The sequence below is a fragment of the Polypterus senegalus genome, chromosome 14 (genome assembly GCF_016835505.1).
Source record: "Polypterus senegalus isolate Bchr_013 chromosome 14, ASM1683550v1, whole genome shotgun sequence".
Classification (NCBI taxonomy): domain Eukaryota; kingdom Metazoa; phylum Chordata; class Cladistia; order Polypteriformes; family Polypteridae; genus Polypterus; species Polypterus senegalus.
Window position 1 is genome coordinate 127159127 of NC_053167.1, and position 26233 is coordinate 127185359.

At 41.1% G+C, this 26233-nt stretch overlaps 1 protein-coding gene across 1 annotated transcript in view; it reads left to right on the top strand.

Annotated features, from left to right (window-relative positions):
- Positions 1-15426, top strand: part of slc35d1a (solute carrier family 35 member D1a) — a 71341-nt gene extending 55915 nt beyond the window's left edge. Inside the window, exons 10-12 of the mRNA XM_039735654.1 lie at positions 7805-7883; positions 8503-8585; positions 14668-15426. Of these exons, the coding sequence (XP_039591588.1) occupies positions 7805-7883; positions 8503-8585; positions 14668-14776 (271 nt within the window). The 3' untranslated portion in view covers positions 14777-15426. The remainder of the gene's footprint in view (positions 1-7804; positions 7884-8502; positions 8586-14667) is intronic.
- The last annotated feature ends 10807 nt before the right edge of the window (positions 15427-26233 follow it).

The following is a 26233-nucleotide window of genomic DNA, read 5'->3' on the forward strand; positions in this document are numbered from 1 at the left end:
TGTATAATGTTAATGTTTACCCCCTCGGGTGGAACTGAAGAGTCGCATGGTGTGGGGTCTCCTCAGTCTGTCAGTGGAGCAGGATGGTGACAGCAGTCTGTCTGGAGATGATCCTGTTCAGTGGATGCAGTGGATTCTCCATGATTGGCAGGAGCCTGCTCAGTGCCCGTCACTCTGCCACAGATGTCAAAACTGTCCAGCTCCATGCCTACAATAGAGCCTGCCTTCCTCACCAGTTTGTCCAGGCATGAGGCGTCCCTCTTCCTTATGCCGCCTCCCCAGCACACTACCACGTAGAAGAGGGCACTCGCCACAACCGTCTGATAGAACATCTGCAGCATCTTATTGCAGATGTTGAAGGACGCCAGCCTTCTAAGGAAGTATAGTCGGCTCTGTCCTTCCTTACACAGAGCATCCGTATTGGCAGTCCGTTCCAATTTATCATCCAGCTGCACTCCCAGGTATTTACAGGTCTGCATGACCTTTACAAACCATCAGTAAAATGGTTATTCATCTGGCCTACTAAAATAGCTTCACTTTGGAAGGGTCTGAACTGGCTTAGGTGAGACCTGTTTCTCTTGATATTGCATACCTGCATATAAGATATGTAAATCATTCATATTCAGAAGTCATTTTACCAGCATATCAAATGCCACACTGCACAATGATGAATAACCTATTTACTGATGCCTGCATTATTAAGTCTACAAGAAGCTTTAGTTAAGGTCTTGTTACATAAGAGTAAATGAGCAGTAAATTGCAGTACCTAAGCTAAAGTGTTAACAAAAGGGGGGGAAAAAAAATCTATGATTTAAGAATGACCTGACACAGTTAAATCACTTAACATATTAAATAAGATGTGTTATTAACAAGGATTGGTTTTCTAATTAAGCAAATGGATAGGAACAAAAACTTGTAGCCTCTGTGGCCCTCCAGGACCAACACTGATCACCCTTGCTTTCATTGTTTGTATTTACTAACATATGCAGGCAGTGTGGTGTAGTGGTTCAGACTTTGGACTTCAAAATCCTGACGTTGTGGGTTCAAATCCCACCACTGTCACTGTGTGACAATGAGCAAGTCACTTGACCTGCCTGTGTTCCCACTGGAAAACTAAAAGAAATGGAACCAATTGTATCATCCATCCATCCATTATCCAACCCGCTATATATCCTAACTACAGGGTCATGGGGGGTCTTCTGGAGCAAATCCTAGCCAAAACAGGGTGTAAGGCAGGAAAGAAACCCCAGGCAGGAGACCAGCCCACCACAGGGCACACACACCAAGATTAGAATCGCCAATGCACCTAACCTGCATGTCTTTGGACTGTGGGAGGAAACCCACACAGACACGGGGAGAACATACAAACTCCACGCAGGGAGGACCCGGGAAGCGAACCCACAGGTCTCCTAACTGCGAGGCAGCAACGATATCCACTGTGCTGCCGTGCCGCCCCCAATTGTATCATAAATGCTGTAAGTCGCTTTAGATAAAGGCATCAGCCAAATAAGTTAATGCAATGTATGCCATGTTTAGATTTTTTCTCTACAGGAGGATAGCTTAACTTCTTTTCACTTTTTAGAGACTCCTAAACTTTTGCACTCGGCTATAGACCAGCATATCAGTCTATGTATCCCAAAACTTCCCATTACCCTTTAATTTGCAATTAATTTAGTCACTGAACTCTTTAAGTACAACCATGGAGAACCACTGCAGCCAGTATTTTCCTTTTAAATGTATTATTCAAACATTCAGCCTTATTCTTCAATTACTGAATAATGAAACATTCACCTGTAGTCTTTATTGTAGTCGTGCACTTTGATGAATTTGGAACTCTGCTTCAGCATATGACAGAGGCTTAGGTAACAATCTATGGGATCTTTGGATTTAGTGAATAGCATTTTGCTTTATTTCAATCCCGGTGCGTTTGTGTATACATGTGCCAGCTACTTAAAAGTATACCCTGCTACATATTCTTATGCTAATTTGCCAGAGAAAGGGAAGTCTAGCACAAGTTTTTTGTGTTTTCTAAAATTTCAAGGTATTCTCAGCTGTGTTTTATACATTAGGAACTTGGAGGTCTATTCTTTTCCAGTGATATTTTGGTTTGGTTGATTCCCCAAACCAGTAATAATTAAAGTCAAAGTCAAGTAAACTTTATTGTCATCAACTATACAGAGAGGCGACATAAAGCTCGGCTCACGGTGTACATGTATTGCAAATGAGACAAGGCCGTTTGCAGAAACAGACAAAACCATGCAGCATACAGTTTAAATAGGCAATATGCCAATACAGTTAACTGCCACAATTACAGAGAAGCCCATTATGCACAGTTTCACAGTTCAGTGCAGTGACTGATCTTTTGACATTAAAATCAAGCAATCTGTGCATAAACTGAAGTGAAAGGCTGTGATCTATGATTTTAGAGCAGAGTGGAAGGTCATGGGGTGCTGCATTGTGTTGAGGAGTCTGACAGCCTGGGGAAAAAGTTATCACGTAAACTGACAGATATGACTACTCAGATGCTGTAGTTAATGCTCTGTTTTATAGTTCTCTCACATTCTACAGACAAGTGTTGCAGTAAATGTGCAGTCGTTGTAGTTGCAAAGTTGTTAGGCCAACTTTTTTTTTTTTTTTTTAAGGCACAAAGCAGATTATTACCAACAGTACAGTTTTCTTTGTTACTTTTTTTGGTCTGGAGCCAACATTTGACTAGTAATACCTGTTGAACCGGATTATAGTGTTAATGTGCCTTTTGCCTCCTGATTCTTTTAATTTTGCCATTGTGTTTAAGATGTCAACACTCCAGATCAAAGCAGTGAATTGAGTGTTTAAAGCATGGCTGGCATTCTCAGTCCACATTCTTTGCTTTTTTGGTGCATTTGTCTTCTCAACTGGTATTGATTCTCTTGTTAGTTTGCAGCCTCTGGAGGTTCCTTTGTGGTTAACCTTGTATTGCAGGCAGGTGTGCTTTTTAAATTCAGATTAAGCAACAGTTCAGTTTAAGTTGTTAAGTAAGCTAAATGATTAACTTGTCATGGCATCTTGCAGGTACCGCTGCCACTGATTTAAGCCAGCATCACTTTACACAACTTACAGTTGGGGGGAATATTAAACTTCACAGCAGCAGCACCTGAGGATCTCAGATTACAAGACTAGGAATGGCAGTGGATGACAATTTAGATAAACATCATTAGCCCCATGGGGACAATCAGATGCATACAGCAGCAAAAACATAAAAAAACAAGGATACAGACTCGCAGGACAGATAATACGGCCAATCCATCAATCAATAAGTTAACAAATAAATAAAAATTAACATGACGAGTACATCAGGTAGAAGCACTGAATTACCTGATTAACAGTGGGCAGAAAAGACCCCCAGAGGCGCTTCTCTGCACACTGTGGTGGAATGAGCCTGTGGCTAAACGTCTCCTGGAGGGGACTTTTCCTGATGGCATCCACTTTTGCCACCATCCTCCTTTCCGCGACCTGTTCTAGTGTGTCCAGGGTTGGCCCTGTGGTGGACATTGTGCTTCTTTTGTGCTTAGGGTTGCTTCCCTAGGAGACCACAACGTATAACACCATGCTCGCTACTAGGGAATGGTAGAACGTTTCCAGCAGCTTTCTGCACATGTCAAAAGACCAGAGTCTTTTCTTTCTTACTCCATGATGACTTTTTTGGCAGAGTTTGACATTTGCAAAATATTGTAAGCTTGCCCTTTTTACTGACAGCCAATAATGTGCAGCCTGACAGAACAAGTTGTGTGCAAATGCTTTCGAGTTATGACGAGTTGTGCTTTTTTATTTATTTTTTTTTCTGCTCTTTTGTTCATGTAAACATGAGATTTCTGACAAAGGAACTTCTCTTCTGTATGTCAGGTCCAAAACAACCACGTCCCGTATTTTTCTTTGCTGTATTATATTTATTGTACTTCGTGGTGATGCGCTGATTGGTTGGCAGCTCTTGTGCACACAGAAGTGGCCTGACGCCTGTTTAATTTTGTCAGGATGAGTCGCTGGGTATGTCACACTGCATGGCTGGAAGTCACAGAAATTGCGATTCACAGAAATTATGTAAATACAATCTATGACCGAAAATTGTTGAAAAAGAAGTGTAATGTGATCGGACCTTTAGACAGAAGTAGACCATGGTCAGCTGGGCAATATTAACTTTAACATTGTTTGCTTTGGCAGCTAATTTTTATATTTTACTTTTACCAAAATTATAAAGCTTTACTTTACTTTTTGACCGTTGTTTTGAAGCAGGAAAGTTTAAAAAAATGGATTGCTGGCTAAATTTTCATAAGGCCGCACTGCCACTTACTGTTTTTTGTTATGTTTGTGGTTGCAGTGCATTAACCACAGCATCTGTGACAGAACATTAATCATGGATTAGTTAACAAACAGACTGCTGTATATCAGTGCCATGTAGCACATCATGAAAGAACCTTAACACACAGTCTCATATGCATCATTTACTGTTCAATGGAAATCTCTGCTTTCACACTTTCAGTCTACTATTCAGCAAGTAACAAACAGCCACAATCACTAAGCGCTATTGACTAAAGAGAGGCCGACATGAGTGTTCCCATATTATACCAGTACAGCACAGAAAGTGACATTGCTGCAAAACACACAGCCATTTGCCACAAAGAAGGCTAATCTTGACAAGTGACTTAAGTCTTCAAAAGGTGACAACAATGACATGCTGAATGTCATTGAAATGGCCCTCATGTATGGCCGTTTGGATATCATTTTCCAAATTAAATAAAAAGTTTTATTTTTCCCACTTTGTGCTAAAGAGTGGGAAGAAATCTTTGTTTACTGCATCATGGTTGGATGTGAAAAAATTTCAATGGGTGACTAGTCTTTATAAAAGCTATTCTTAGTATATTAAGTTTATACAAGTGTTTGCTTTGTTATTTTAAAATGTTTGGCTGTTGACGGAATATATAGTTAAATAGTATAAGTGCTGGAGTGGATGGACTGGCATCTCGATATGGATTAGGAGGCCATAATGGAAGGACAGAGGAAGGCTGCTTCCTGGCGCCATGTATTCCCCCCTGTATTGATGGAACTCCAATTTGTAACCCCTGCTGCTAGGGGGAGCTGCAGGAGAACACTGTCCCTAATTTGAGGGACTTCCTTCTGATGTCCAACGCTTTGACCCCGGAAGTACTCCCGGGTCTGGCACAAGGAGTCAGAACCCAGAGGAGGTACACAACACTCATTGAAGAGTGGTCGAAGGTGACCCAATGGTGCATGTTGTTATTTTGCTAGAATGATTTAACCCTATAAGAGAATTATTGTATGTTAAATGTCCTTTACTTTTACCTAAAATTGTGTTTGGCTGAGTTGTGTCTGGTTTAGGGTAGGGGATAATAGCCTTGCAGCTAGCACTGGCACACACCCTCTATGGTATGCCCTGTGGGGTTACAAATGGGAGTTACAGGGGACTGTGGTATCGAGGCTCCACAGCTCCTGTTCTAAGGCCAGTTTTAAAATAAATAATCACCGTACTGGCAGCTTAGCAAGGGGGCATGGTGGCGTGTGGCCGAAGCAGTTCCTGAGGAGTTTGTGATGTGGGCGTCTCTCACATGCACAGGTGAGAAACGGTCCACATCCGTAATTGTTCCCAGGAGCTGCTGATTGCCGCGCCCCCTCTTGTTAAATAGAAGCGCAAGTCAGCTAAGAAGAGAGAGAAGAAAGGAACGAGAAAGAACGGAGGTTGCAGGAAGAAAGCAGGAAGCAGTGGAGAGAGAGAGAAAGCCAGTGCAAGAGAGTGAGCAAGTGCAGGCTTGCGTGCAGCTGAGCAGGGAGCCTGGGTGTTGGGCCGACACCCGGGGAGTAGTCGTAGTGGTCGCTCCCGCCGAGTTTATTTTGAAGAGTGGGAGTGACCGGAAGACAGATGACCCTCCACGGAAGGCAGCGGGAGTCGGGACTTGGGGTGTGTATTCCCCAGCGTGGGCGCCCTGGTCGCTGTGGAACCCAAGCCGCTGTCCGGAGGAGCCAGGGGTCGGTGAGGCGATCTGATCAGCTGAAGCAGGTAGGGTGACTCCCCTGTTGAGAAGCCCAGACGGGAGAAGCAGGGGAGCTGCCAGGGGCTTTGTGTTTTTAAAGGATTGCTTCCTGCGTTATTTTAACCTTGTCGTTTTTAAAGATTTTTTTTCTAATGGATTTTAACCTCCACTTTTCACTTGTTTTTATGGATTATTTATTTAAGGACATTTTTTCACTGCACTATTTATTTGAACATTGTTTTGATTGTTGTTTTTAATAAAAGCACTTGGCACTTTTGTACATCAACCCCATGCTTTGTTGTGCCTCACTGCCTAGCTCATCGGTAACATTACTGACAGCGTAGGGTTCAAGGGCTCCAGAGGCAAGATGGGACAATGGGATATGCATGGCCCTGGGAAGCAGCCTTCCTCTGTCCTTCCATTATAGCCTCCTGACCAGGGAAGGTATCCGCATGCCCATCCAGCCTCGGTGCCTATCCATTCACATCCTTCAATTACAACATCCTGGTTGGGTAGGAAATTAACCTTGATCCCTGTTGAGATGCCAGTCCATCTATTCTGACACTTAACAATACATAATAGAAGATTCTGATTTATGCTGTATAAGCTAAGATGCAAATGGGAGTGTTGCTGTCACCTTGCTGTAGTTCTATTTAGTGAATCTATTTTACAGCTATGTTTGTTTGGGACTAGCAAGGTACAGTATAAGGGCACATAGCTGTGTGACCATAATAATGTCGTACAACATAAAACAAGTAACTGACATACAGTAACATAAACAAAAAACGGTGTTACATTTAACATTTAATTTTGGTTTGTATTTTACGCAGTGCTTGTAAAAGAAGTTACTTGAACTGTGAACACACATCAAATGTACTGCTTGAATATTTGCCATCTCTGCAGCTATATAGTTTAAAAAATTGTCAAGAAAAAGCAGTCACCACTTTTTACAGCCACCACTTGTATATAAACAGCTATAATAGGAAACATGAAGACCTACTGTGTAATCCTGATGGGCAGTAGGTAGGCTGATACGTCGGTGACCTCTCTATTGGTAGAGTTGATTATCAGGTGTAATGTATAATGTCAAAAAGTTCTCATATAACAGGGGTGGGCAATGTCGGTCATGGAGAGCCGCAGTGGCTGCAGGTTTTTGTTCCAACCCCAGTTACTTTATGAGAAGTCAGTTATTGCTGATGGCGTTCTTATTGCTGAAGTGACATTTTGATGCTTCATTTTAGTGGTCTCGCTTGTTAAGGTTCCTCACCCTTAATGGCTTCTTTCAGTCTTAAACAGCTGCATTCACTGTTTTAGTGGCTCCTTATTAACAATAAGATGTAAATGACAAAGCAGCCAGCAGTTCTCCATTTAGCTTGTTTCCATTTACATCTGTGTGTGTTCATCATACACTGTTTGATTTAATAAAACACTTAGTAGAAAATGTGACAGACTGAAAATGATCTTTTTTAGGCTTCAAATCATTTGGATGATATCTTAAGATATATAAGACATTGCATTGCAGAACAACAAACCATAAAATTAAATAAGGTCTGAGATCAACAAGGATTGGTTTCTAATTGAGCAATTGGGTTGGAATGAAAACCTGCAGCCACTGCGGCTCTCCAGGACCAACATTGGCCACCCCGTGCTATAAACTTACTGAAAAGTTCCCTGAAGACTGAAGGTCAAAACATTAACCACAGATCGTCTTGTGCTCCAAAGGCACCTGTCATTCCATACTGAACCTTATCCTCACTGCTGTGTCTTATTTGTCTTTGCAGGTTCATTTTGATGTATTCCACAGTTCTTTGTACACAGTACAATTCTGCACTGACCACCACCATTGTTGGTTGCATAAAGGTATGCTCCCTTGCACTAAAATCTGTACAAAGAACAGTATTACCGGTACTTGACTGTATGCATTGCAGTGAAACACTGAACTCTTTGAAAGTTTGCATTGTTTCTTGTTATTTTGTCCTGATTGTCTGCGGACTTTGGTTTAGTTTCTATCCATCTGAACTCAACGCCCTAGGGCTCATCTAGGAGCTGCAACAGTTCTTTACATTTTTGGTTATTAAAAAAAAAATAAACAAATAACTGCTTTTGTGTTTTGTAAAATTTTTGTACAACCTTGCGTGATGAAAGCACTGCAGATTGTGAAATCTGATTGGCTTTGCCATCTTCACTTAGTGTGGCAGCATGTTCAAACTGTTTAGCTGGAACTGGCCCCAGGCTTTGAGAATTTTTTATTTTAATTCAGTTTTTCTTACATTGATTTATTGTTTATTTTTATTTTATACATCTAAGGCACATTTTGGTTGTGTGCATGCATGCGTGGGCAGGTGGGTAAAAATGTGTGTAGTACAATGGCCTTTTACATAAAATGGGAACAACTGTTAATGGCTTCTTTGTAGTTGTTTTAAAGCAGTTTAACGTGTTTACTCTATTTCCTTTTTTTTTTTTTTCCTTCATCTTGTAGAATATAGTGGTAACCTATATTGGCATGGTATTCGGAGGAGACTACATTTTTACATGGACAAATTTTGTTGGCTTGAACATCAGGTAAATATATTTTGCCCATTACTTATCTGGGATTTTTCAAGTTTATGCAAAAAAATCAGCTTTGTGTGTTTGTGTTTCTGGCCTTTATGTGAGAGTACTGAAAGTTGTCTGGAGTATCCGTTCATCTATGCCTTTCATATCTAGGCCTGTCTGCCTCCCTGCCACAACAAGTGACATCAGTCTTGCCTCTAAACTACATGTTAAATCCCAATGCAGGTAGTCCCCGGGTTATGTACGAGATAAGGACTGTAGGTTTGTACTTAAGTTGAATTTGTATGTAAGTCGGAACAGGTACATAAATTTAATAAATGCTATTGTTGACTGACTGTAACCAAGTGCTCTGCCAATGAATGATGGAGTTTCATCCCTCTCTGACCTTTTGATTATTTCTACTTTATTTTCCATGGTGGTGGTTTTTGCTTTTCTTTACTGTATTACCAGTACTTGCATCAGATTTGTGTTTCAGAGACATTGTTGAAGGGTGAAGACAAAAGGTTAAGATGAGCTCTTCTGCACAGCACTGTCCACGCTATCACAGCAGGAAGGCACCCGTTGTCAACATGTCTCTTGTCAGTACATCAGACAACTTCCTGCTATGTATGTAACAGTACAAGCAGGCTTGCTATTGAGAATGAATGGGGGCGGTGAGAGGCGGTTGATCATTAGCCCACCACACATTCACCTCCACTACAGTATGCTGCCTGCAGCATCCGCCCACCGAGAACGAACACGGTGCGGCCAAAGGTGGGTAGTGAATCGCCCCCAATCAATAGGCAGCCATACGATGCACACTACAATGCTACCCCCCGCTGCCCCGTTCACCCTCAATAGCCTCTGTTCAGCCACAACAGGGTCACCGCTTGCAGCATCACCAGCCGCCCACAGAGAACGAACGGGGCAGCCATGTGTGGTGGGCAGGCAGTGAAACCGCTTGCCGCTGGGAGCCGCCAGAGGGACACTACACTGTGTGGGCAGCGAAATCGCCCCCCTCCAGCCTCCATCCAGCCACTGCTTGCAGCATCCCCAGACCAAAGATGATGGAGTGGCAGTTACTGAGGTGCATGCGTCGCAGCTGCGGCGCCATTCGTAAGTCGTAGGTCAGATGCCCGTAACCTGGGCACTACCTGTATTCCCCCATAATAACTTTTGTCCACTCAACATTTCATCCAGTGGTTAAAGATATATTTGGAAATGCCAATAATGACTTTCTTTGACCTCACAGTTTTGAGCACTCTAGGTCTATTCACGTTTGTGTATGAAAGTGTGTGTTCCACAGACTTCTTTATCTCTCTTACCTTGCACATTCCTCTTGAACACCTTGACAGGCAAGCCATTTATGTATTGCTATGCTATTGGTTAAAACTCAGCCTTCAGCACAATTATTTATTGTATATTGGGACTAAAACATGGAGATCTAGGCCCATATAGTCTGAAGATGGATATTTAATTTCCAATTTCCTAATTATCATGTCACAAAAGGTAAAGATAAGCATTTATACCAATTTTTGAAGACTGCAACAAACTGCAACCCATTAAAGCTGCTATCTCGGCTCTAGGCTATACTCGTTTGTGTCCTAAGAACAACGTTACTCATATTGCAGGTTGTCTAGCATTGGTTTTATACCAAAGATTTAGGAGACATCTTAAACCTGACACCTGCCTAAGTGAATGTGCTATGCAAATATCCAAATAACTAACTTTAACTGGTAGTCTCAGCTGTCAGATGTGATGTTTCTTTGTGTTTGCCAAAGGATTATACACTACCTTACCAAGCAGAAAAGCCACATTTTTTACTTACATCTGTAATGGAATAAATGTATATAAAAATAATGTAAATATTTAATACTTTATTCCTACAAGCATACATGCAGTCAGCATCTGTGCTTTACAAAATGCAACCCATCTTGTGTAGCACCATGAGAAACCCAGTCAGACTGATCATATGGCCAACTGCCAGTGTATCTTGAAGGTACAGAAGTTCAAACAGTTTGAGGAAGTAATTAAATTTATTTCATATGCTATGAAACATTTCGGAATAAGGTTTCTTCATAGGCCATAACCAAATGTCAAACTACATCGTCGATGTACATAAAAATCCATGACTGGCTCTAAATATGTGCACGAATTTCCTCAAAGTGCCGAACAGCAGATGTCACTTATTTTTTTCTTTCCAGAGTGGTTGGAGGGGCAGGGTAGCTAAAGACCAATACAACGACAGGAGATTAGCCAAGTTATCTCTTACACAGACACCAGGTCTGAGAATTCACTGTGAACTGGCAATTCGTGGAATTTCTCTGTCTTGAGGAGTCCTTATACAGTGGAACCTCGGTTCACGAATGTCTCGGAACACATACAAATCGGTTTACGACCAAAAAGTTTGCCAAACTTTTGCATCTGTTCACGACCACAAACTTGGTATATGAACAAGCCAGTTTCCCTTTCAGTTTGTGCGATGATTTCCGCACGTGTTTAGTCTCTCCCTGTGCAGCGACACACACACAGAGAGGTGCGCACCAGACAGACAGACAGACAGACACACACACAGAGGCGCGAGATAGAGGGCTGGACGCATAAGGCAGAGAAGGCAGTTAAAGAATGTACCAGGCTTGTTTTTGTTCTCACTTCTGTTTACAGCGATCGGTTTGTAGCGTGCATTGTTGCAATGTTACTTTTCTTGGTTGTTCATTAAATTACAGATTTTTCAAATGTTCATTTTTTTCCCCTGTGCTTAAAACTCATTAAAAAAAAAAGTGTCTTTAGCGAGCGGTTCATAGCGCTTTAGTGTGAACTTTTGCAGTGTTAGTTTTCTCTGTTGTTCAAGGTTTTCTCAGTGTTATTCAATGTTTTTACATTTAGTTTACTATTACGCTGTGCATTTTATGGTACAATTAACTATATTTGTGCTTAAAAACTTAAAATATATATATTTACATACAGTTCATACGGTCTGGAACAGATTAATTGTATTTACTGTACATACAATCCTATTGGGGAAATTACTTCGGTTCTCGACCAAATCGGGTTACGACCAGAGTTTTGGAAAGAATTCTAGTCGTGAGAGGTTCCACTGTATTTTGTTTGTAGGTGTATATCGCAGGGCTTAGAATATAGACCACAGAACTATGATGGCATCCCAGGCAGCTTTCACCCTAAAATTAGTAATGAGCCAACAATCTGAGCAAAATTGTAAAAATAACTGCAAAACTGTGCAGCCTCCCTGGCAGACAGGCATTTCCAGATACGCTGTCCAAGCTCTCTTGCAGAAGCACAAGCAAATGGCGGTTTGGAATAACCAACCACGTGAGGACTTTCAGAAACATAAAATTATCGCTGCTGTTTTTTAAGGTGAAGTGTGGTCACACCAAATATTAATTTGAGTGTTCATTTTCTGTTTAGATTCTAGAAAGATTATTGATTAATAAAAATTACTTACGGTGACATTTCTGAAAGCTTTATGGTATTTTCTCACAAGTGCCTAAAGCATTTGCATATACTTATATTTATTACTTTATTGCCTTTTTGTTTTATTACTGAAATGATTAATTTATCTTATTAACAGTGTCATCCATGTTGTTTGGGGCATCCTAACCAAGCCATAACCAATGCTTAATAGTTTAAAATTACAAATAAAACAATTCAGACATGATTAAAGTGCACACTGCCGACTTTCATTTAATGGTGACTGCTTACATTTCAGTCATACTATGTTGAAGTGACAACACTTTTTCTACGTGATTCCCCCATTTCAGGGCACCATAATGTTTGGGACACAGCAACGTCAAGGCAATTAAAGCCACTGTATTTGTTCTTTGTTTCATAAACTATACATGAAATGACTGCATGAAGTCTGCGATTCAAAGACACCACCAGGTGCTGAGGATCTTCTCTGTTGTTGCTCTGCCAAGCCTGTAATGCAGCAATCTTCAGCTCCTGCTTGTTTCGGGGGTTTGACCCCTTAAGTTTTCTCCTCAGTATACTGATTTGAATTTAAAGAGAATAACTGGCTTGGCCATTAAAAATGTTCCTTTTTTTTTAGTGTAGATAAACTCATGTGTTGCCTCTCAGCAGTGTGTTTATTAATAATAATAATAATAATATATATATATATATATATATATATATACAATTCTTGGCATTTATATAGCATTTTTCTCATTACTCAAAGCACTCGGCAATTGCAGGTTAAGGGCTTTGCTCAAGGGCCCAACAGAGCAGAGTCTCTTTTGGTATTTACGGGATTTGAACCGGCAACCTTCCGATTGCCAGTGCAGATCCCTAGCCTCAGAGCCATAACTCCACCTGTTTGCCACTATCCAAGAAGTTTGAAGTCATTTAGTGGTACTTGAGTAGATTAGATGTTTCTATACTCCTTAGAACTCTTTATGGCATTACCATCAGCATTTCTTATCATCAATGGAGAGAAGTGTGCCAGTACTGGTGGCAGACATGCATGCCCAAGACCTAACACCCCCAGCACCACCATGTTTAACAAATGAGGTGATCTGGTTTGGATCTTGGGCAGTTCCTTTTTGTCTCCACACTTTCCTCTTGCTGTCACTCTGATCAAGTTTATCTTTGTCTCATCTGTCTTGTCATTTTTTACAAACTGTAATCTGGCCATCCTGTTTTGTGGCTAACTAGCGGTCTGCACTGGGTGTAACGAGGATGGATAGGATTAGAAATGAGGACATTAGAGGGTCAGCTCAAGTTGGACGGTTGGGAGACACAATCAGAGAGGTGAGATTGTGTTGATTTGGACATGTGCAGAGGAGAGATGCTGGGTATATTGGGAGAAGGGTGCTAAGGATAGAACTGCCAGGGAAGAGGAAAAGAGGAAGGCCTAAGAGAAGGTTTATGGATGTGGTGAGAGAGGACATGCAGGTGATGGGGGTGACAGAGCAAGAAGGAGAGGACAGAAAGATATGGAAGAAGATGATCTGCTGTGGTAACCCCTAACGGGAGCAGCCGAAAGAAGAATAAGAAGTGGTCTGCATCTTGAAGTGTGGCCTCTGTATTTCTGTTCATGAAGTTTTCTTCAAATAGTCGTCTTTGATACACAAATCTGCCTCCTGAAGTCTGTTTCTAGTCAGTTGCACAAGTGTTTGGGGCTTTTCCTTCACCATAGAGAGGATTCTTCTGTCATAGGCAGTGGAGATCTTCCTTGGCTTACCAGACCCTTTGGGATTACTGAGCTCACCAGTGCGTTGTGTTCTTTTTAAAGTTCCAGACCATAGATTTAAGTCATCCTAAGGTTTCCCCCGATGTCTGTAATGGTTTTATTCTTGCTTTTCAGTCTCATAATGGCTTCTTTGACTTTCATTGGCACATCTCTTGTCCTCATTTTGAACAATGGCAACTGCAGACCCCAAAGTGTAGAAGCAAGCCGAGGTATCTTATGAAGCAATGAAACATACCTGAGGAATCACAAACACTTGTGACACCAATTGTCCCAAACATTATCCATCCATCCATCCATTATCCAACCCACTACATCCTAACTATAGGGTCACGGGGGGTCTGCTGCAGCCAATCCCAGCCAACACAGGGTGCAAGGCAGGAAACAAACAAACCACACACACACTCACACACCAATCACACACTAGGGACAATTTAGGATCGCCAGTCCACCTAACCAGCATGTCTTTGGACTGTGGGAGGAAACCCACGCAGACACAGGGAAAACATACAAACTCCATGCAGTGAGAACCCGGGAAGCGAACCCGGGTCTCCTAACTGTGAGGTGGCAGCGCTACCCACTCTGCCACCCTCCCAAACATTATGGTGCCCTGAAATTAAGTGTATAAAATGAGCTGTAATCTCTACATGTTGTGACTAAAATGTATGCAAAGCCCCTAAATGAAAGCCTGCAATGTACACTTTAATCACAATGTCTGAATTTCCTGATTTGTGATTTTAAACTGTGGAGCAGATGGGGAAATCAAGTAAAAAATGTGTCATTTTACCAAACATTATGGTGGGCACTTTACATATAATAATCAAAACTTGTGAGTAACCTGATTTATAAATAACAGATAACTTCTTATGTCAAATTTAACTGAATTTTTTCTTTCCATCTTTTTAGCATTGCTGGAAGTCTGGTTTACTCATACATCACCTTTACAGAGGAACAATCCAGTAAGCAGAATGAGAGCCCAAGCAAAATGGAAATGAAAGGAAGGGTGGTGGTGTGAAAAAAAAATAACAAAAAACACAATAGACTGCTGCTTCAGAGTCTTCAGAGCATTATACGGCAAATCTGCAGGATCAGAAAGTGATGGGAATGTAAGCACCACAAGGCTCACCTTCAGGCCTGTATCACACAGCAGTCTAAATTTCCTTGTGAGTCCAGCACCGTATCAGTGAGAAAATTGTTTTGAGGTGTCTGTCTTTGCCTTATGGAATGAGAGCCTGTTGTTGAGACTGTGAATATTCCAGATTTTATTGTTTTTACATTTAATGATGTAGCTGATGTTTTAAAGGGGCTCTTTTTTTAAGAGTGCAGTGATGCTCTGAGTTGTAGCAGACACTGTTTTTAAAGTTTCGTATGACAGAAAGCACAGTACCACCAGCTTTTGCTAAGTGCAAAGGCCTTAAACTTCATTATCCATTGCAGTGTTCCTAAATGAGGTACTATAGTACCATCGGTAATTTTAATACATCTGTTTTTTAAATAGGCATTTCCAGACAGAATTCAGCTTTGGCAAAATTCAGACCCACATTTCATTTTCAAATACCTGACCAGGAACATCATTCCATTTAGCTTATAAACTTTAATTTAAACAAAATTCCCAGAAGTTTCATTTATAAGAAACTAGCCGAAGCCCGCCGTAGCATATGGCGGTGTAAGAATAGGAACGGAAAACGGTGAGAAAGGAATTCAGTATAACAAAGGCTTAGGAAACCACCGTCGCAGTATAACGAAAATAGCAAGGAGCGAAACCAATGCCAATGGTCAAGAGAGTACCTTCCTGTAGCAGGCTACGGAAAACATAGACATATATAGATAGACGCCGCATTCACTGTGTTGCCCAGTCGACACGATAAGTCAGCGTCCGCCATATTGCGTGGTAAAAGTGCCATTTAAACTAATACAGGTAGACGTGGAAACCGGGTTTTCTGATGAAAAAATAATAACGTTTAAAACCGTATCTTTTACATACAACAGATTTTGGCGAATCGTATAGATTACTGTAATGCTATTCTATCAGTCATCCCACAAAAACGTATCCATCGCTTACAGTTTATTCAAAATTCTGCTGCCAGGATAATAACCTACTGTTCTAAATCCACTGAACAACGTCTCAACGTCACTGGCTCCCTGTTCACTACAGAATACAATACACAATACCGCTCTGAACATTTAAAGCTCTCCACAACCTCACTGATCTCCTCCAGACTGACACTCGTCTCGCTCACTCTGATTCTCATCTGCAGCTCTACTTTCTGTACCACACATCAAACTCTGTGCTATGGGAGCTTGAGCGTCTCTCATAGTGCTCCTCAACTCGGGAATTCTCTCCCCTCTCATATACGTCAGCTCGATTCAATAACACATTTTAAAGCTGCCCTCAAAACTTATCATTTCAAACAGGCATACCAATTGTGAATTTTGCACTGTTACCGCCAGTTATCTTTGTTTGTTTGCTAATTATTGCTGTTTGATTTAGCCTTCTCTTTAGCCTCGAGAGCGACAGTGGACGCGGAAGGAGGATTAGAGATGGTGGGCGGGGCTCTGTCGTGCGTTCCCCATGACGTGAGAGGAGGGTTAGAGGGGGTGGGCGGGGCTCTGTTGTGCATTCCCCATGACGTGAGAGGAGGGTTAGAGTGGGTGGGCGGGGCTCTGTCCTGCATACCCAATGATCGGGAGACATATATATAGAAAAGCAGCCGGTATCGAAAAGAACAATAAGTCAACGTGGCTCTGAGGTTCATATGGACTGTAGTAGAGACTAAAGCGACTGAGGCTGGGTTTGGTGAGGTGTTCCTTGTGGGCACGAGCAGGCAGTGCGCATGCCTTGCGAGGGTTGACGCGGCAGGAGAGTTAGAGTTGGTGGGCGGGGCTCTGTCATGCATATCCCATGATGCGGGAGGAGGGTTAAAGTTGGCGGGCGGGGCTCTGTCGTGTGTATCCCATGGTCTTAGAGTTGGCGGGCATGGCTCTCTGTCTTGCGCTCACGGTCTTGTGTGCCCTAAAGTGAATTATACATATATAGATGGTGTGGTGGCACACTGGGTAGCGCTGCTGCCTCAATGATCCGGGTTCATGGTAGTTCTGAGTGGCTCTGTGTGAACGATGTGTGTGAGTTGGCCCTGTGAGGGACTGGTCCCATGTTCAGGGTTGGTTCCTGTCTTGTGCGCAATGCTGCCGTGACCCTAAAGTGGATTAAGTGGGTTTGAGAATATGTCATGATTGTACCGATAGCAGGAATGTGTATAACACTGATTTAATTTTATTAAAATTAAGCAAAGTCACAATTTTTCAGGTCATTGGCCCTTTTAAGTTAAAGGCTGCTTTTCTACTACATTGCCAGGGCTTGTCAAGGCTAGAAGGCTCAGAATTTGCTTTTCTGCTTTTAATTATGTGTCACTGAAGTTGGAAGTTTTAAACAAGGGGTGAAAAAATGTATAACTTTCAAACAGAGGTCTGCAAAGTCAGTCTTGGTAGGCTGTAGTGGCTGCAGGTTTTCGCTTAATTAGAAGCCAGTCTTTGTCAGTAACATCTTTTTTAATTTTATGGCTTATTAATATTTTCATTCTGCCATGTCCAGTCATTCTTATATCATTCCCAAAGATGTAATCCAAATGATTTGAAGCCCAAAATGGATGAGTAATTCTCCATCCTTTACTTTTTTCTCTTCACTTTCCTTCTAAATATTTTATTAGATAAACTTTATTAATCCCAAGGGATAATTTAGATGCATACAAAAGCAGTAACATAAAAGTGAAATTAATTGAACCCGAGAGTTCATGGTATATACACATGGGTGTAAATTTGTAACTCGAGAACTGCTGGTTCCTTTGTCACTGCCATCTTGCTGCTAATAAGGAGCACTTAAAAATAATGGGTGCAGCCGTTTAAGATTTAAAATAAGCAATTAAGGGTGAGGAATCGTAAAAGGCGAGATGACTAAATTGAAGCAGAAAAGTTTTACTTGAGCAATCAGAGCTTCATCAGCAATAACTGACCTCATAGCCATCGGGTTGGAACAAAAACCTTCAGCTGCTACTGCCCTCCAGGACCGACTTAACAGACCCTCTCCTTAAAGCATAAAATGTGCCAGCTTCGCCTGTGTTGCTGCTGTGTTTAACAGGATGGCACCCTAAAGGGTAGAAAGCCTGACAGGCACTGGAAATCAACTTGAGACTTTATAAAAGTCCACCTTATGATGACCTAACAACTAGTAATGGAGTTAAGTGCCACTTTTGAACAGACTTTCTGTCCTTTAAGTGAAGTCTGTCGAGAGAGCAACAAGTGGGCACTCTAATAGACAAATGCATGAGTTCCTCTTTTTGTCTGAATGTGTTAATGCACAGTTCCTAAATGTCACCCGTGTGCTTCTTACGGATCTTCATACAGAATGACAAATGGCTTGCTTTTGAAGTTGTGAACAAAACACAAAGCGGTTCTTCCGGTTTTATTAAAGTGTCCTTTTCTCTTTTTTTTCCCTTTTGAAATCTGCACTTGAAAAAAACCTTTAATATTTCTCCAGAGTATGATAAAATAGTAGTCTAGAATTTCCTTCCTCAGCTGGCCATTGCCCAAGCATGTGGTTCAACAGACCTTTTCACATTAGCACTTGGGTTATGGCCTAAAATAAGGTGAGCCGAGCAAATGAAGTTTGATTTTAATACTAGTCCAATTTACATTCATTTGGTTTATACACCCATATATCCGTGCGACCGCATAGGCACAGTAATCGCCATACAGTAAAAGCCACCCTACTTTGACGTTCAGATGATTTTACTGTATGTGCAGCAATTTAAAATATCCATCCATCCATTTTCTAACCCGCTGAATCCGAACACAGGGTCACGGGGGTCTGCCGGAGCCAATCCCAGCCAACACAGGGCACAAGGCAGGAACCAATCCTGGGCAGGGTGCCAACCCACCGCAGGACACACACAAACACACCCACACACCAAGCACACACTAGGGCCAATTTAGAATCGCCAATCCACCTAACCTGCATGTCTTTGGATTGTGGGAGGAAACCGGAGCACCCGGAGGAAACCCACGCAGACAGGGGGAGAACATGCAAACTCCACGCAGGGAGGACCCGGGAAGCGAACCCGGGTCTCCTAACTGCGAGGCAGCAGCGCTACCACTGCGCCACCGTGCTGCCCGTGCAATTTAAAATACTGAATCTTAAATCGTCAGTAAAGGGGTTATTTCACAGTGCTTGTCATATCATGATAGATGTCATCAGCTATTCTACACTTTAAAGTTTTAAATGATTGTGAAGACCTTTGTGACTGACAATGAAACGCTTTGAACTGAACAGTAGAATGGCATACCTGTCAGTCATTCCACTTCTGGACAGTGTAGTGCAGGTGGTGCACAATGTAAGATATCTTCAGAAAGATCTAGTTGTCACTCGCTGCCTAGCTTCACACCCATCCATCCATCCATCCTTGCAGGGCTGGTTAATCCAGTGGAGACAACCATAGTCATCTGCTCCTAGGAGACAAAGCAAATGCTAAAGATAAGTGTACGAGTTTAGCTTCTAACCCAGGTACGTTTTAGCAGGGTTTGAGTTTAGCCGACAATCTGCCGAGTTGGATTGAGACTCTCTTTGGTGAATTGGCAAATTGAAGGCACAGTCTGGTGAGGACTGATCATTTATGTTCGGTAGAATGCACAGAGGGGGCTAAGCCGTCTCATGGCCCGGAACCCCTGCAGATGTTTTTCTCTCCAGCCATCTGGAGTTGTTTTTTTGTTTGTTTTTTCTGTCCTCCCTGGCCATCGGACCTCACTTTTATTCTAAGTTAATTAGTGTTCTTTTATTTTAATTCTTACTTTTTTTTTTCTTTCTTCATCATGTAAAGCTTGGTGATCATTGATACTGTACCTGGTTTCTATTTTAATTTAGCCTGTTGATCGGCCTGGTATGACTGAGCGTGCTCCAAGATGGAGGGGCACCGGAAGTGGCTAGCCTAGGCGCCATCAGGGATGGATTATTGTTTTGTTAATGATTTCCTGAAACGATATATAAATTTGAATCAACTTTGGCATAGCATAAAATAATGTTAAGAAACACCACATCAAGTTTTCATGTGTAGAAGTGTATTTTAGCAGTACAATCATGGTAATAGCTTATCGGTCAATTAACTTATTTGCTTTGAAGCTAAAACAACCCCATTTGATCCTTATCTCAAAGAAATATTGAAATGTAGCTGCAGTCAAACACTGTTGTACTTTCAACTGTACAGATGATGGTTTCTTTACTTGGAACTTTTATTGATGTCTATAATTTAAATTTTAATTGTGAAAAATGGCATGCGTTTTTGTGTCTGTGCCATGTGTTTACATTTTTAAAACCTTTTAAAAATAGACAAGGTATTGGGACAGCTCAGCTAAACAAACTGTCTTTGATGGACAGAATGGTCTCCTCTTGTTTGTCAAGCATCTTGCATTGTTTTCTAATGCAGGATGCCAAGAGAGTATAAGTTAACCTCCTGGACTGAATGCCAGTGTGAAAGAGTATTTTTATAAAAGAGATATCGATCTGTCCATTCTTCACCTAAAGCATTCTGCCTCATTAAGAGTCATGGTTATCAAGTTTACAGTGTGGTGAAATTCTTAGAACTGTGAGGTACAATGGAATTAAGGAGCGGTCTGTGTTGGATGGAACATCAAATATAATATAGAATATACACACAGAAATGTATGTATGTATGTATGTATGTGTAATTGTTTTGTAAGTATAATTGTGTATTAAGCATACATACAATATACAACCACACGTTTACATAGCTGCACCTGTGCTCATTTAAGTACAGTGTCAATTTTGCATATATTAATCGCTTTGTATATACAGTATGTGTATGCATTTATGTATGTGTATATATAATATACAAAAATATATAAAAAATATATGAACCAAAGTACATAGCATTACCCTGTTGTAAACATATGGTGGTGAAGCAGGGGTTGACTGTCTTTTGAAATTCTGCATGGCTAAACACAACAAACGATGAGACAAAAAAGCCCCACTCTTAGACAAAAGCTGTAATCCACCAAGATCATGAAATTGTTATCCAAATTACTTAAGAAGAAAAAAAAAACCGCTGTACCTGTGGTCTTAGTAGAGGTCACACCTTGGCTTCTGCAAAACTTGGGAGGCATCCTCCCATCATTCACTTTGCACTCCTTAGTGCCTGATGTGCATTGTAGTGCCCACATCAGCTCTGGTTTTTAGGTTGTCTCCATCTCATTATTACCTCATATACCATATTGCCTGTATTGGAAATTTGACAAATGGTAAAGCACATGCAAATTTTGGGTTCCACCATTACAATTTTTTATATAAATGTGTGTATACAGATACACACACACACAGATTATATGTCTCACAAAACTAAAAAAAAAGTTATAACATCTATATAAAATATGTATATACTGTATATACACCCATAATGTGTGTGTGTGTACATCTATATTTCAGATTTGTGTGCATATACATATATATACTGTATGTTTACTATTTTGTGTGTGTATGTATACATTTACATATTTTATATAGATGTTAAGTATGTATACACCTCTGTTTTTTAATTTTTTCATAGTTACACATTCAAAGTTCGTTTTTATCTTTTCTGTGGTGCCATAGTAGCCAGACTAGTCTTCGGTGAGCCTCCATTTCTACAGGTTTTTATCACAATCCATGGCCCTTAATGAACTTCATAATTCTCCCTCATGTTTTCATTCTCTTTTACATCATACTGTATGAAGTCTATTCCTATAGAATTTAGGACGGTTCTGATTATCACTTTTGACATTTGTTGCTCACTCCTTTTGTTGTTTATTTGTAATAAAATAGCTATGGTGTGAACAACAACGAATGAGCTGTTCCTCTGTCTACAGCCATTCATCTGGACTTGATTCTCATCACAGTTAACCAACGTTTAGGAGCAGCTTAGTCAAAAGAAAAGTATTATTAACAGGAATATTAGAGAGATGGGTCTTTAAAGACCTTTGAAGCAGGCGATGAGAAGTCAAGCCATGTTTATTAAGTATTAAAAGCAAGAAAAAGAAATCAAGTTTGTTCTGTCCAGACTTGGTCACAATGACAATCCTGTAGGCCTAGTTGTTCTCGGAGAGACCATCTGGATACCACAGCATTTTTGTAGGGTTGTTAAGGTCAGTATTGTCAGGTGTACAGTAAAATTTTTACTTCCATCCATCCATTACCCAACCTGCTATATCCTAACGCAGGGTCAGGGGGTATGCTGGAGCCAATCCCAGCCTACACAGGGCGCAAGGCAGGAACAAACCTCGGGCAGGGTGCTAGCCCACCACATTAAATATTTTTACTTGCATGTGATAATCAATGTCATGAGTTATTGTAGCTTGAATCAAAACTAAATTGTTCAAAACAATTATAAAAATGGAAAAGCAGGTATCCAGATAGCCAGCCTGGGTTTTAATGGGGACGGGGCTAAGGTATATGACCTCACAACGTGTTAGTCATTTCACGACACCTTTAATAACGCAACATTATTAAACGCGTATTTTATGACATTTCAGCTCAAATGCAAAACATTACTAGCATTAATTTTTTTCCTCATTTCAAACCAAATGCAAAAGATTATCAGTTAATATTCTGTAACGCTGCAAACCAAAATGTGACAAAATCTCATTTCAACACCGTGTAAAATGAACCAACAGATCACTCGTCTTATCTTGGTGCAGACTCCTCCGCCTCTGAGCTTTCATAGTCACTAATGACATCTAAAAAATTCACTTGACACACAAGCTCCCATTTAGACAAGATTGTTTTTCTTGGTGCATAAGGAAGTAATTTTTTTGTAGATTGCTACCTTTAAAAGGACCCCTCGATCAGCCACCATGGAACAAATGAAATCTGGCTGAGGTGGGAGGCCACTTTGACGGGGGGGTATGAGCGCGGTGGGGGCACAATAAGCAAAGTCAATTTTTATTAGTCGCATACAGATTATACACAGAGGTCAGTATGCAGTGAAATGATTAGTTGCTAAACTCTTAAGACAGTGTAATTAAAGACGAATATAAAGGACACTAAAAATATCACTACAAATCATTGTGCATTAGTATGCATGATGATAGAATAATAAACTAGGTGATAAATAATACTAAATAAATAATCTTGTGTACGAGTTAACAATAGGACACCACGTAGGTGTAAACACTTTCCTCATTCAAAATGCATGCAGACCAAGGAGCCGGCCCACTGCATTCAGTTTATAATGGATTGCCACCTTCTGTAGCCCCCATGTAGTTGTTGCCACTGCTTAGCCCCCAGACCAAGTTATATTTCAGTACAAATATCTGCAAAACAAAACTTTATCCGGTTTGATTTTTGTTTTTTTGTTTTTTTTTGCATCACTCTACAAGCGAGCAGTGATGCATTTCTAAACAATAAATCTGCTAAATGTATCCGTTCATTCATGTGCAAGATGTGGAAAGAACACAAACAGCAGGATTGTGTAAAACTTGACATTTGGAAAGCCAAGTTATTGTTGGTTTTTCTGCCAGTTTCAAAAAGTGACAAAACCTAATCCTCTTCAAAAAATGCCCCCTGGCAAGAGCCCTCAGTTGTCTGGTGTGCTCTTTCAATATTTGGCAATCCAGCCTCGGCGATGCATGTTCTTTTATTTCAACAAATTGTTTTTGTAGTCACAGCCACTTGCCCGTGTAACCTCACTATTGTATTTCCTGAATTCCACTTACTTATTAACTCTGTCGGGCCCTGCTGACATTAGTCTTGATAAACCTCCAGACACATTTTATTTTTCACATGGCTTTTCTGAACCTACTCACGTCTCTAAGCACATTCTGGATTCATTACAGTCCAGCTGAGATGAGTCGATTATACAGTCCAACTACCACATAGTGGTTTGCTTTGTCAAGTGCCTTGTAAGGGTATACTGTATATTGTAAAGACCGCTTAATATCTTTCATTTTCTAGATGTTTTCTTCCAATGAGTCTGCATCTCACCTTATCCCAGGAGTTTAAATGAAAAAAGAGCTGATGCTTTGCACCTTTTCCTAGAGTTAAGTGGTAAAGCAGAGTGTAATACCGAGGTCTGCCATCTTGGATAAAATAGCTGAGCTACCCCATTTTGTGTCAATTTAGGAGACCATGTGATACAATGAGTTTGTTGTTTGACTGAACAGGACGCCAGGTTTTGCAGTGTCTGATGCTGTGTGTTTACGTGCTAGTGGAATATTCGGAGCTCTGACTTGTGACATTTTGCGCGAGTTTCTGGTCAGACTATTTGGGGGAATGCAAGATCCCTGTTCATTTTGTTACAAACAAAACTATTCAACATAATAATTAAAGTGCAGACTAAACATACCAAATTTGTTTCACTTTGCTCCAAATACCACAATAACTACAAACTTGGCTGCCCAGCATATGTTATTTTTGTACAGTTGACTACAATGAGAGGCCTCCAGTATGTAAGAACTCGGAGAATTCAGGTAGCTTTGTTTTCTCTGAATTGTCTTGTGTTTTTATGACGTTCACACGGAATTTACAATTTACAATCTCTCATACTTACAGTCTACCCAATTGCCCATGAATATGTAGCATGAGAGAACCCACTGGTTGGTTTGTTTAGCTCTTGCTACTTAAAACAGGTGGACCACGTACAACTGAACAATTCTGCGTTTAGATGTTTTGGTTTTTAAACTTCCCCATGACCCTGAACTGAATTAGATGGATTGAAAACTGGAGGATGGGTAGTTTTGAAACGTATTGCGTCTTCCATTCCAGTTGTGTAACTTTAGCACTAGGGCTGTATCTAGCAGTGGGGGGGGTCCTTTCTGAAAGTGCCTTTGGACCAGCTTTTCTAACTGGCCAAGTGGGAACGTTCTTGCTGTTCCCATGAGAATGTGAGACCATTATATGTCTGTTTTTGTTCATTTTTAAAATGTATGCTAGTGTGCGTAGTGTCGCCTAATCACATGATTGAAATGTGGAAGAGCTGTTAGAAACGCTTGAAAGGAAAACGTGTTTTCTGGGAACAGAGGTCTCAAACTTGATTACTGGAGTGCTGCAGTGGCTACAGCTTATCATTTCAGCCACTTTCTTAATTGCTGCTGCTGATGGGACGTCTTTTGTTGTTTTGGTTTTGGAATTCCAAAACTAAAGTTGCTTCTTTTGTCCTCAGCACAGTACGTACTGAGCCGCTGCAGGTCCTAAAAAATATTAGAAAGGTCATCGGACTCTCCTCTGCCAGTTTTATGATTAGATGCCATTTCTTACTATTAATGATATGTTACTTTATTTAGAAAGCAGCAGTTGAAGAAGTGGTTGGACTGAACACCCACCACTGCACTCCCCACCCAAGTATTATTCACATCCCTACACCCAACTTGTGTTGGAATTCACTTGAGTGATAGGCACAACTTTTTCCATTAATATGCTACACTGGCTTGGTTTTAATCTTTTTTTTTTTTTCTCCCCCAGTACTATTGTATGATTTCATGCCCTTCCACATTTTGTTTCTCCTCCTCCCCAACAGCAGTGGAACCTTGGTGCCCCCCTGTGGCTGTTTGCTGTCATGACCATCACTGTATTCTTCACATGTCTAGTTCCTGCTGGGAAATACTGTATGGTAAGCAATTGAATTTTGAAGACAGAGTGCTAATTAGTTGGACCCTAAATAATAAATCGTTACGAACAAAACCCATTCACCGGTGCAGGTCTCTAGACAAGATTACGGGAACCTCTTGTTGCTGATTTTTAGTTTTCCATTTTACAAATACAAGTTAGAGGACCTGAATCAATCTCAGCAGAAGTCCTTACAGTCTGCCCATGTGGTTTGCTGCTCACTTCATCTGTGTAATTCGTTCAAGGTGATGCCCCCCTCTCAGCTGCTTGTGAGACTTGAACTTGGGGGCCTTAGGATGGCAGAATGCTCCTTTCTGCCAATGGAGCTAAAGGAGGTTAAGGTCCCAGACTTCTATTTTGCATAATCTTAAGTGAGTTAGGGGCAATCTCAGCACGCTCCTGCGACTACATAATGTAGTCTGACATCCCCAGCGACTCACCCCGACTAAAGGCTCCATGTGTATGTGCAAGAGTTGATAGCCAATGAGCACTCGGGTGGAAGTACGACGCATATAATACAGCTATGAGAAACAAGGAACATGCATGTTTTGGACCTCACAAACAGAAGAGAGGCCTGTGCGCCGTCTACCTTGTGATTTACTTACCACAAAAGAATTAAGAGTAAGCAGAAGTGGGCAGAACTGTCCCATCTTGGAAAGCCCTGGTTCTTTCAGACAGCATGTGAATTGATGCTGGCAAAAGGGGAGAGCTTATGTTGTTTTGGAAATGTTAACCTGTGTGTGCTACAAAGTCATCATGAATTCAACTAATTTGCCAAGCCAGGCAACGCAACCTCTAGTCGTGTACTCCGACATTCACAGACAAGATCTC